At 41.7% G+C, this 12,751-nt stretch overlaps 2 protein-coding genes across 4 annotated transcripts in view; one reads left to right on the top strand and one right to left on the bottom strand.

Annotated features, from left to right (window-relative positions):
* Positions 1-2,375, bottom strand: part of BRCA2 (BRCA2, DNA repair associated) — a 53,813-nt gene extending 51,438 nt beyond the window's left edge. For both annotated transcript variants that reach the window (XM_018056628.1, XM_018056629.1), the window contains exons 1-2: positions 2,265-2,375; positions 1,466-1,567 (exon numbers count right to left, since the gene is read on the bottom strand). In XM_018056628.1, the coding sequence (XP_017912117.1) occupies positions 1,466-1,532 (67 nt within the window). In that variant the 5' untranslated portion in view covers positions 1,533-1,567; positions 2,265-2,375. The remainder of the gene's footprint in view (positions 1-1,465; positions 1,568-2,264) is intronic.
* Positions 4,258-12,454, top strand: ZAR1L (zygote arrest 1-like). 2 transcript variants are annotated; one of them, XM_005687528.3, is made up of 4 exons: positions 4,258-5,323; positions 6,284-6,376; positions 8,094-8,168; positions 12,152-12,454. In XM_005687528.3, the coding sequence occupies exons 1-4, from the start codon at positions 4,679-4,681 to the stop codon at positions 12,293-12,295; spliced, it is 957 nt and encodes a 318-aa protein (XP_005687585.2). In that variant the 5' UTR covers positions 4,258-4,678; the 3' UTR covers positions 12,296-12,454. The 2 variants fall into 2 exon arrangements, with proteins under 2 accessions (XP_005687585.2, XP_013823743.2); XM_013968289.2 differs by lacking the exon at positions 6,284-6,376 and having other exon boundaries at positions 4,659-5,323.

Here is a 12,751-nt window from a genome sequence, read left to right as displayed (position 1 = left end):
TCAAGGGGTCTGTAAGGTCAAAACTGTTTTCATATTAGACATCATTTGCCTTTTTCCCAATGTTGACATTTACAGCAGTGGTGGGTAAAACTGGTGACAGCTTTGCCTGAATCATGGCAGTGGCCACAGACTGTACTAGGAGTTACTATATTTTTCATCACCATGAACTTGTTACAAAAAATCAAAAAAGCAAGTTTAACTTAAAGTGTCCTTAGTGACAAAATGGAGAGCACACATAAAACCATTTCTGCATACTGAAGTACAATAGTTATTTGGAAAAAGCACTCGTGATGAGTTGTGAGTTGAATTAGCACTTTTCATGGAAAGCCATTTTTGCTGGAAAGAATGACTAAGTTATTCTGAGTTGGGTATTTGGTGGACATTTTCTTGAAATGTCCTGTTACTGCAGGGAAAACAACAGTTTGCTGCCAAAGATAAAATGTGAGTTTTCAAATGAGAATTAGAACTTTGTTCTCTGTGAGCTTGACATCTTCCCAATCTGAAAAGACTTTTCTGATGAGATCAGTGAAGTAACCAATGTGATTTTTAATAATGTCTAATGGAATGTGTCAATATTTGGTATATTTGTGTAATTCAGAACATCAGTATTTTTCAAATAATCAAACCATGGATGATGTCACAACATGGGTAAAAGATTTATTCAGGAGCAAGAAAGACTAATTGAATTTAATGTAAAAAGAGTACAAAAAATTCATTACATGGTTTCAGATTCCACATTGCAACTTTTAAGAAACTCCCACTTAAGTCTGGTATAATACCAAAGAAAACTACCCACAATAAAGTGAAAGTTAAAAACACTCCTTTTTCTAACTACATTTTCTGTGTAAGGTATGGTTTTCTTCATATACTTCTATCAAACAACATATTGTAAAGAATTAAATGCAATTCTTTGAGAATGAGCATGAGAATCCAGCTATCTTCTATTGAGCCAGATAGTAAAGAGAACTGCAAAATTTTAAAGTAATGTCACTCCTCACATTTTTCTTGGAAAAGTTATTTTTTCATAAACATATTATTCATGTTAACATGCAATGAGTTTATTTTTGTTATTAACTTAATGTTTTTAAAAGTTCTTAGTTTTAATTTCTAATATGGTAACCTAGATAAACACTCTCAGTCCTCAATCATTTTAAGAGTGTAAGGAGAACTGACAACTTCTGCTATTATGTTACTAATGTTTCTAACTTGCTAGAAAGTCTCTGCTTTAAAAACAGTTCTCATCAAGGGGCCAGTTTCCTCTTTATCCACCACAGGTTCTACACCGATCATTTGGTTAACTGTAAATGATTACTTTTCTGATTTATGACTTCATAAAGCACAGTTTATGGTGTAAACAAAAACGTTAAGCACTAGATTCTTTTCAACAAGCATGTATAATTACACATTTTTCTGAAAACATTTTTCTCTATGTAAAAGATCAATTCATATAAAAACCTGTTAATACCTGCTTTGTTGCATCGCGTCTTAAAAATGTCAAAAAAAGTTGGCCTCTCTTTGCATCCAATCGGCATTTTTATCTACAGTATTCCTTCAAAGTTTGGTGAGTCTGCAAAAGAGAACACCAAAACACACTTCACACGTATGCCATCCTTGCTAAGTGAGTCTGAGGTAAAACCGGAAGAGGTAAACCTGCCTGAGGCTACATTGTTTAAGACAAGAATCAAACTCACCGCGGGCAAGTAAGTATTCTGTATTTGTGCAGTCCAATAGAGCAGCCATTAGCCACATGACTCATCTCAACTGTGGCAAGTCTGTTCAAGAACAGAATTTTAAATTATTATTTAATCTTCATTAACTAGTCACGTGTGGCCAGTGGCTGCGCAGTTAGCAGAGGGCTATTAGATAAACACCGGGAAACAATTCCCAATCAGTAAATTTTCGTTAACACAGCAACTACCTGGGGACTAAGCGATGAGGCAGATACAATGTGCCACAGGCTATGAAACATTTCCCAAAACAGCAATATTCCGGTAAAGTAACTTCATCGTGATTCCAATGAAGGAAATTTCAGCCTGGGACATGTGGGCCGAGCGGCGCCCGAAGCTGGGCCAAGGAGTCCCCGGGAAGGGGCGGGACTGGAGCCTCCGGCCGAGGACCTGATCCCTTCCCCCTGTCGGTGCGGAACGGGAAAGGACCAGTGAGGGCAGGAGGCTCGGCTCCCACCCGAGCACCGGAGGCGCTCCCCGCTGCCTGAGACCGCGGAAGGCTGCCCATCTCCACTCTCCACCCCTGCCAACACTAACCGCCTTCAGAGGTGAAGCTGGTTTATTTTTTTGGCCAGAGGAGGCTGACACAACGCACAGGTACTCAGATAGGAAACCGGATCGCTCAGGCTCCTTCGCGGACACCCACCGCCCCAGACAGCAAACTTCAGCAGCCGCACCTCCGCCCACCGGGTTTCAGATTCTCGCGCCAAAAGCCCGCTCTCGGGATATGTCACGCGATGACGCCATGACGCAGCACGCAGCGTAAACGCCCACCGGAATCAGACTCTGGCCGAGCCGTCAGTGCTGCCGCTTGTGGCCAGGGCTAAACCTCGTGTCAGTCCGGAGTCGCTAAAGAAAGAGCCGGGATGCTCGTTCTCTTCTTCCGAGCCTTCAGAGTACCAAGCCGCGCTGTTTGGAGGGACCACGCCCCATGTATACGCCCTGCCTTCCCCCTCCTCCGCTCCGTCTCTCGTTTGGATGGCCGCCCCCGCCCCCGACGCGGCCTGCGGTCTGTGAAGTCTTTGTTCTCTACTAAGAGGGCGTCGCCCAAAATGGGCAGACTTTAGAAAACCCCACAGTGGTCAGTCGGTGCGGATGACTTCTTGCCCAACGGAGAGCTCCCTATAGAGTGGAAGGGGCTGAGATTTGAAGCCAGAGTACATTGGTTATAGACTGCGTGTTGCTGTTGGGCAGCAGAATTTCAAAAACCTCTGAGACTCTCCCGGCTTGAAAAGTTGTTAAGCCTATCTCAAGTCTCTTGTAGTTTTGGATAATACTTCCTCCTGCAGGCTTCCGTAGTATCCTTGACGTATCCTTGACGCTCCTAGGATACTAAGCACCTGTTTTGTGCCTGACTTGCTCTTGAAACTGCCCTGGAAGACAGCAGTCTCACTCACAGAGTATGGGCTATGGCTAGCACAAGGCTTAATTCAGGTGTTTACTGTAGGATCTCGAAAGCTTTCAACTGGATTCTGAAGGTGATAGTGGCTCATAGGCCTTGCTACTATCCAAAGCCTCCTGACCAACGAACAGTGAAAGCAACTTTGGATTCGAAAAAGGGTGCCATTTACTTGGTACCTGAGGTGTCATTTTAGTTTGATCATTATCCTTGGCTGTAGACACCTTTGCAATACACATAGATACAAAAGCTTATGATCATCTAGGTCTAAATAGCACAGATACCCAGGCCTGTGATCTTTAGCCAATAACAGCTACCTCTTAATGAGCATCTGTGAGTTATTCTTTATGCTTTATAAGTAATATCACCTTTAACCTTATGATAATCTTCAAAATTTTTGAGTATTGTCAGATGGGGAAACCGAATCATCCAGTTGATTTATAAGTAATATTACGTTTAACCTTATGATAATCTTATAAATTTTCTGGTATTGTCAAATGGGGAAACTGAATCATCCAGTTGAGTAAGTTGTCTAGTAAACAAGGCCCAGGTGGACAGAGGAGCCTGGCGTGCTACTGTCCATGGGGTTGCAAAGAGTGGAACACTACTGAAGCGATTTAGCATGCAGTGCGCAAGTTTCAGTTCAAGTCTTTTACTTAAGATACTTAACTATCCTGTGATTAAGTCTGCGTTTAACCTCTAAGAACAGTTTGCTTCTTTTCCCCTTTTGGGGAGAATTCTCACTAGAGTGGACTAATGAGAACGGTTGGCATGTTATACAACCCTCTGAAATGTATTTTTTCACTAAATACACTGTCCCGCCAGCCCGCATAACTATGCTTCTTGCTGCTGCAGAACCAGGTTTTTTATATTTATGCATCCTGCCATAATACTGTCTTCTTTATGCTCACTCTAATAGTGCAGCAGCTCAAATTTTGCTGCTTGTATTCAATCTTTTTTATTTTTAAAACACAGTCTCTGAAATTGTAAGTCAGTATAGGAATAAATTGGAGCTTCCCTGGTAGCTCAAATGGTACAGAATTTACCTGCAGTGCAGGGGATCTGGGTTCGATCCATGGGTTGGGAAGAAGGGCACGGCAACCCACTCCAGTATTCTTACCTGGAGAATCCCATGGACAGAGGGGCCTGGTGAGTTGCAGTTCATAGGATCACCAAGAGGCGGATGACTGAAGACTATGCATGCATAGGAATAAATTAGAATTACTAATTAAAGCATGTGTGTGAATAAGAAGTTAAATGAAAAACAGCTTTGGAAAAAAAAGATTCAAGAGCAGTGAATTGAGAGGCAGAGAGCCCAATTAGGGATCAGGTGGCAATTAGGCCTCTGGATGTAGGGATATCGCCTTCCCTCCTCCAATTTGGGTAATAGGCAGCAGCACTCATCAGAATCTGAAATAAATGGAGAAGCTCCGGAAGAACGTGAACCAACGTGACCTGGAGAAAAAGGGGGCGGGTGAAGGTGGAAGACCAAACAAGGCCTGAAACAAACTGCCTCGGGATATTGCGCTGCGCCTGGGCGCCAGGTGGTCGGATGGAGCGCGTCTTCTGTGTTCCCTACAGCTTGTACCCTGGCTGTGGGAACATGCTGCGTTTGGGCCAGTCTGGACTCTCTGAGCACAGACAACCGCACTGGAGGCAAACCAATGTTCCCCCCACTTTCCTGGCCAGGCCCAGGCTGCTGATGCCCTCCAGTGCCTCCGACTGCTGCATGGACCCTTACAAGAGAGCCCAGCTCATGGCCGTTTTCTCCCATATGAACCCCGGCCTGAGCCTGCGGCTGCGCAAGGCCAACACCAAAGATGTGGGTGTGCAGGTGAGCCTCCGGGTGGGCAAGTCTGTGCAGTGCTCTCTGGGCCCTCGCACCCTGGACAGCCTCTCCCCCTGGGCCAGCGCAGGCCACAGTGCACCCGCGTCTGCTTGGGGCGTCTCTTCGCCGGTGCCCGGCCACTGGGGCCAGGTGCAACAGCGGCAGGCGCTCTCCGGTCCTCCCGAAGCTGGCCAGCCGCCCCCGCCACTGCCACCACCATCACCACCACCAGGGTCGGAAGAGGATCCCCCCGAGGAACTCCAGCCGCGTGAGGAGCTGGTGGAGGAAGACTCCTCGAATCCTCGGGAGAGGAAGAGCAAGCCGGCCCCGGTAGACTCCAGCCAGCCGCTTGGGAGGCCCAACTTCCAGGTGAGCTTTCTCTCCCTTAGCCTCACCCTTTTTCCCCCCCGCCATTTCTGGCCCCATGAGAGCAGAATCTTCTTGCGCTTCCTCCCTTCATTTGATAAAGGAGAGAGGAAGTTCTGAAAACACGTATTTTACATGTCCTGTATGGGTTTTTAAAATTTATTTATTGACTGAACTGCTTTGGGTCTGACTGGCGGCACGCGGGATCATTCCTTGCAGCGCGCCTGCTTCTCTCTAGTTGCCGCTCGTGCTCTAGAGCCCCTGGCTCAGTAGTTTCCCACTAGGGGTCCAACCCACCTCACCGTATTGGAAAGCAAATTCTTAACCACTGGACCACTAGGGAAGTCCCTGTGTTTTTGCTTTGTTTCTTTAGCTCTTTGGTAAAATGAGGAGCCAACTTTAAGCCTGTGAAACCCCAAAAGTTTGGGAACCATAGCTGTTGCAAATGAGGCAAAAGAGGGGTTTGGGGTTTGTGAAGTATGTGATCAGATCTTTACTTTGTGCAGCTGGTGCTCATGGCCTTGGGGAAAACAGATTGGAAAAGCCTGAGAGAAGCTAGAAAAGTCCCAGAGTAATCAGTCCTTGACGGCTGAGATCATGTGCTGACCTTGAGAATAGCTATGAGTGAGGTTAAGGAGGCTTCCTGTTTTTTGCTTATACAAAAACCACAAGGATAGCAGGATCTGGCTTTTTATCCTCCTGCCCCCTTCACCCCTCAGGGCTTCCCTTGTGGCTCAATTGGTAAAGAAACCACCCGCAATGCGTGAGACCTGGGTTCAATCCCTGGGTTGGGAAGATCCCCCGGAAAAGGGAAAGGCTACCCACTCCAGTATTCTGGCCTGGAGAATTCCATGGACTGTATACAGCTCATGGGGTCACAAAGAGTTGGACACGACTGAGTGACTTCTCACTTTCACTTTTGACCCCTCAAGATAGTAAAGGATTTTTCCTCCTTATTTGCAGTTTTTAGAACCCAAATATGGCTATTTTCACTGTAAAGATTGTAAGACCAGATGGGAGAGTGCTTATGTGTGGTGCATTTCTGGAACTAATAAGGTAAGTGAAAGTGAGTGATACGCGGGAGAAGAATGGAGCTGGTATGGATGTTAAATGCAGGAAGACTGTGTGTCCTAATGGGATGTGACTATAACGCAGCCTTAGTACCAAGGACATAGTAGGTGCTAAGCAAAGGTTTGGACTGAACGAAATTGGGCTGTCCACAAGAGCTTGAGCTCCTGAACCACATCCTGATGTTACATTTGGTTTGGTAGTTGCCTTGGACAAAATTTTACCTTATTTAGATGAACTCTTGACCTTGTATACATTGGGATTTGTTATAATTTTTTAATTGGGGTATATTAATAGTTGCCTTACAGTGTTGTTAGCTTCTGCTGTACAACCAAGTTAATCAGATGTATGTATACATATATCCTCTCCCTCCCGGATGTTCCTGCTATCCCACCCCCAGTCCGGCCCATCTAGGTCTCTACAGAGCACTGAACTGAGTTCCGTGTGCTATACAACAGATTCCCCCTACCTGTATAATCATTTTTTAGTCGGTGTATTGTAACAGATTTGTGCTTTAGCTCTAGACAATTTCCATTGTTTGTCCACAAGGTGGGGCAGTGAGAGAAATGATTTATTGTGAAGGTTAACCTTGAGAGACTGACTCATTTAGGCTCCACGCCTTAATTTGAATTAGTTGTCAACATATTACGTTTTGGAAAGATTTCACATTCTGCATTTTTAGGTTTTCCTGAACAGTCAGACTCCGGTCTTTAAACACTCTCACTTCTGTGTGAGGAGCAGTAGATGGGGACTGAACAGCTTCTGTCTCCTTTCACTCCGCACTTGCCCTTCATTTTGCAACAGCCTACCCTTAGTCTCTCTGATTAACCTCTACAAGCATTTGAGTTTGAGGCCCCTATGCTGTTGCATTTTAGATAGCTGCTTTTCTGACTTAAGGAGTATAGAGGAAGAGACCAAGGAGGTATGCTAAGATGTGAATGAAAGTTTTTTTTTTTTTCTTTTGCACTAGCCATTTACTAGATCCTGGAGGTGAAATAGATATTTTAACTAAACTAAAATTACTTTCCTTTTCTTGCTATAATAAAAACAGTGGGTTTAATTCAAACACTCACGATTTTAGAATACAGAGAACAAGACATCCTGAAGAAATTGATTCTGATAAGAATGATGCAGACGAGATGAGATTGGTGATCTGTGCATTGGCACTGGTGGCATGGAAGTGGTACAAAAATAATACAGGAGGGGGATGATTAACTCTGTCAGAGGGAAGGCATCTTGTTGTCAAAGTATGATTTTAAATGTTTATAAATTGAAGTGAGAATGCACAAAGCCTAGAAACATGTGGATTGGTATGTAACTGTAACTAATTTGAATTTCAAATGGAGAAATACTGAAAAAATTAGAAACGGACAAATAGACCAGGACAAAAGAAGGTCAAGTGTTCTGGCTGCACAATGAATAAACTTATAATAGCTGCTTCTTACTGAAGAATTTTACTATAGTACTTTATATACATTATTGGGTAGTTGTCAAAACTATAGAAAAAGGAAGTCGCATTGTCTCGATTTTACAGGTAAAGAAAATGAGATTCAAAAAATAAGAAAAAGTGACTGATAGCACCACAAGAGCTTAAGACCTCAGCATAGAGATTGGGCAAAAGCAAGCTACAAGAAGGAATGGATTACTTAAGAGCTGGGAGCCTAGGGTACACATAACCCTGTGTAAAAGACAAATTTCTCTTTAGGTTTATTTCAAACAACTCTGTTGCAAATGCCAAAAGAGTTTTAACCCTTATCGAGTGGAAGCAATCCAGTGCCAGGTAAGCAAACTGAGTATTTCCACTGTGTCCGTAATGTTTTCATTATTAAACATGAAGCTTCTGTGGCAAAATGTTAGGATTTGCTAAATGTGGATATTTGTGTAGGAGTGTTCAGTTTACTATATGTTTGAATTTTTGTAATATTTTAGAAAATAAAGCATAAATTCTAGTCTTTTGGGGGGAAGGAGGAGATTTAAGTTGCATTATGTGGTTTGTTTATGTATGTGGTATGTGTGTTTTTCCTCGAACACTGTGAATAGTTCGCATGTAACTTAGTAGGTAACCTTTACCAAGCTCTTGGTAGTGGTGGTCATATCTGACTCTTTGCAACCCCATGGACTGTAGCCCACCAGGCTCCTCTGTCCATGGGATTTCCTAGGCCAGAATACTGGAGTGGACTGCCATTTTCTCCTCCATATTAAGCTATGTGCCAAACTTGGAGCCAAGTGTTTTTCACTATCTCCTGTAACCTAACCTTTGAAGTAGGTGTTATTCCCATCGCTAAGTCACTTCAGTCGTGTCTGACTCTGTGTGAGCCCATAAATGGCAGCTCACCAGGCTCCCCCATCCCTGGGATTCTCCAGGCAAGAACACTGGAGTGGGTTGCTGTTTCCTTCTCCAGTGCATGAAAGTGAAAAGTGAAAGTGAAGTCACTCAGTCGTGTCCGACTCCTAGCGACCCCATGGACTGCAGCCTACCAGGCTCCTCTGTCCATGGGATTTTCCAGGCAAGAGTACTGGAGTGGGTTGCCTTTGCCTTCTTCGGTTATTCCCATGATACAGAACAAAAAGCTAAAGTTCAGTAAGAAAGTCAGTTGTTCAAAGTTAAACAGATACTAAGTATTAGAGCTGTAATCAGATTCCATGGTGTCTCCAAAGTCTAGGGGGGTCACAGAATTTGATGACCTCTTAAATAGTTTGCAGGAGATGGCTCGTTAAGCTTTCCAGAAAAGTGTGACATCGTTGATTTTCAAAATCAAGAATTTTTACCTAAATCTTTCACTTAAAAATATTTTTATACAACTTAGAATTTAAAAAATTAGTCTAATAATTTAAAACTATTATCTTTAGTTTTTCTAGTCTGACATTCTCAGTGAATTTACTATAATTACTTTGGATTTAAATATATCTTCTCTACTATTATACTCCTTTAACTTATTGTGTTCACTTGAGTTTTGTTTTTTTTAAATCACTCTCCCTTATCTTGGCAGTTATTCATTTTTTACTCTTCTTCAAGGTTCATCTTACAGCATGCTTAAGCAATTTATGTAGATGGTGATCTTACCACTCCTTGACAACGCAGTGACCTTAGAACACGCCTATCCCTTATCACTTCATCCTAACTTCTTTGCTGTTATTATTTTTAAACTTCAAAAGACATTATTTTGTAGTCTAATTAGTTTTAACTGCATATTTATTCTGCTGCTTTTAGATCCTTATTGTATCTGGGACCACTTTCTTTTTACCTGAATATCTCATTTTAGTATTTCCTGTAATGCATATCTGAAGGTGACACATTTTGTTTTGTCTGGATAGCTTTTTTAAAAGTTATTTTTGCTGAGTGTAAAGTTTTTAGGTTGCTAGTAGTTTCTTTCTGCCTCTTACGGATCTGACCCTTCATTGTTTCTGTCAAGTGGCTGTTGGTCTCATTGCAGCTCCTTTGAAGTAATATCTCATTTTTTTCACCTTAAGTCTGCTTTTAAGATATTTCTCTCTGCTTTGATTTTTAGAAGTTTTATAATTCTATGCCTAATTGTGTGGGTTTTTTTTTTTTTTTTGTATTTACCTGCTTACAATTTCTGAAGTCTGTAACTTGGAGACTTCTATCATGTTTGGAAAATTATCCGTCATTGTAATTTAAGATACTACTTCTACCTCCATTCTCTTTTCTTCTAATTACTTACATTAGAACTGTCACCATATCCCTTAAATCTTTTATGCTTTTCTCTGTGTTTACTATGCTTTTATCTCTCCTTACCGCAGTTTGGATATCATCTACTATACCATCTTGCATTTCTCTTGTTTTTCCTTCTGCTTTTTCCGGTACAACTACCTATTTAGTTATAGATTCCCCTTACTTCATTTTTCAGTACTAGAATTTTTATGTCTTTTATGTCTTAAGTGTCCATTTCTCAGCTGGAAATACCAGCCTAATTTCTTTGAGCATATTAAGCATCATTTTCTTAAAATCTGTACCAGAAAACCCCAGTAGCTTAATCTTCTGTGGTCCTGTTGCTATCCTCTTCACATTCCATGGTTTTCAAGGAATTATTGTTCTGTCTCCTAAGATACTTGGTTACTTTTGAGGGCTATTATATATTGTATGTGAAAAATTGTAGTGATAATTTGAGGCCAGAATAGTATCTTTTCACAGAAGACTTGTTTGCTTATGTTAGGCAGATGAAGATACTAGCAATTTTTGATTACTGTTTTCCGTTATAATTGAGCTGTTTTGAAGTTAGGTTTCAGCATCTGTGAAGGCTGATGAATTTTGCTTTCATTCTTACTCTAGGGTGTAGCCTTTCAGGGTCCGAGCACAAAACCTGAATTGTTAACCAGTGCTCTCCCATTTTGACATATTTAAGATTCCTCAGCCTCATCAGCTTGTGAAGCTCATTTTCAGCCTTAAAAATTTACCTGTTACAGAATTGCCTTTAAAGAGACAATAGTCCCAAATGTCAGGCTCATCTCTCTTTCTGGATTTCCTTCTCTAGGATACTTTGGTAATTCCCCAGTGCCTTCAAGTAGTTCTTGATTTTAATTAGTATCTTTGCTCAGCTTATCTAGTTGTCCTAAGCAGAAGACTTAGTCAGAACTACTTAACCTATCATTACCAAAACCAGAAACCTACCTTTAGAGTAAATCCTAATTTTTTTAAATTACAATTTTTTTCATTGAGCTTTTTATTCCTTATAAAAGTGATGTGGGTACTAAATGGAATTATATAAAGTGCTTAGAGCAGCACATAGAGTAGACACTATGTGAGTATGTTACTGTTAGAATTTTCTTAAGGATGCATACTCATCAGCCAGAGGGTGGAAGATATCCAACATTTGATAAACCATATGATTCTCATTTGGAAAACAAAAATGCTTGTTTTCACAATATAAAAGGTAAAGCTTGACTTATTCTTTTTGGCTATGGACATACGCAGAAAATAGAGTAGTGATTATAAATTTTAAAAGATTAACAGGATTGGGAAGGTGGACCAGAGCAGTATACCAGTATTCTTGAGGTGTGATTTTTTTTTTTTAATATCAGAAGATAGAATGGGATAATGGTTAAAAACACTTCAAATTCCAGCAAAGATTAGCCATGTCTGAAAGGAAAACATTTAGCTTCCTCTAGAATAGGGGTCCGCAACCTCTAGTACCTCATGCCTGATGATATGAGGTGGAGCTGATGTAATAATAATAGAAATAAAGTATACAATAAATGTAATGTGCTTGAATCATCCCCAGCCGACCTCCCGTCCCCAGTGCATGAAAAGATTGTCTAAGAAACTGGTCCCTGGTACCAAAAAGGTTGGGCTGCTGCCTAGAACATCCTTCCCTCCAGTCTTAACCAAAAATACTCCAGATATTCTGAAATGTCTGCTAGTAGGTAAAATACTACCAGTTGAGAATCACTGCAGTTCAGGTAATCAGTCACTTAATACTCACTACTCCTTACTCCCACATGGCTACAAATGTGAAAACCTACATAATGAAAAGACTCTACACCACTTTAACTTTTATAACTTCTCTCTTATATCTTCTGGATTGGCTCAGCAGTCTTCTCTTAAAGGTCATCTTTGGCCATTCATCTGGGAAAAAAAATGCATGACACTTTCTGGACAGTAAGTGGTTTTGTAAAACTTAGTTTCAGACTTCTCGTGGGATTCAAAGGATAAAAATAGCAGGTATGAGTGGTAGGGAGGAATATTTTTATCTGACGGACCAAATTTGATCATTTAGTGCCCAAACTGTTGCTTCTTTTCTAAAGACCTGTTCAAAGTCTCGTTGTTCCTGCCCTCAAAAGAAAAGACACATCAATCTAAGGAGGCCCCATCGGCAGGAACTGTGTGGCCGCTGCAAAGACAAGAGATTCTCCTGTGGCAGTATTTACAGCTTTAAATACATCATGTGACAGGCAGTGTGCTTTGTTCAGGACACCTGAACTCTTCTTGTGATTTACTGTATAGTTCCTCTCTTTCAACTTCACCCTGACCTGATATTAGAAGATGGATTATGCTTTTGTACTTTTTGTAGTTTGTGTGACAGTTGTCTGTGAATAGAATTAAATAAATGCATGTAAAATAGACTGTGAACGGACATTAATTGTTGAAAGTCACTCAGTCATGTCTGACTCTTTGCGACCCCACGAACTATACAGTCCATGGGATTCTCCAGGCCAGCATCCTGGAGTGGGTAGCCTTTCCCTTCTCCAGGGGATCTTCCCAACCTAGGGACTGAACCCAGGTCTCCTGCATTGCAAGCAGATTCTTTACCAGCTGAGCCCAAGAATACTGACATGAGTAGCCTATCCCTTCTCCAGAGGATATTCCTTTGCAGGCAGACTCTTTACCAACTGAGCTATCGGGGA

Source organism: Capra hircus, chromosome 12 (genome assembly GCF_001704415.2).
Source record: "Capra hircus breed San Clemente chromosome 12, ASM170441v1, whole genome shotgun sequence".
NCBI lineage: Eukaryota > Metazoa > Chordata > Mammalia > Artiodactyla > Bovidae > Capra > Capra hircus.
The sequence above is the reverse complement of the archived record's forward strand: the minus strand, read 5'-3'. Positions and strand labels throughout refer to the sequence as shown.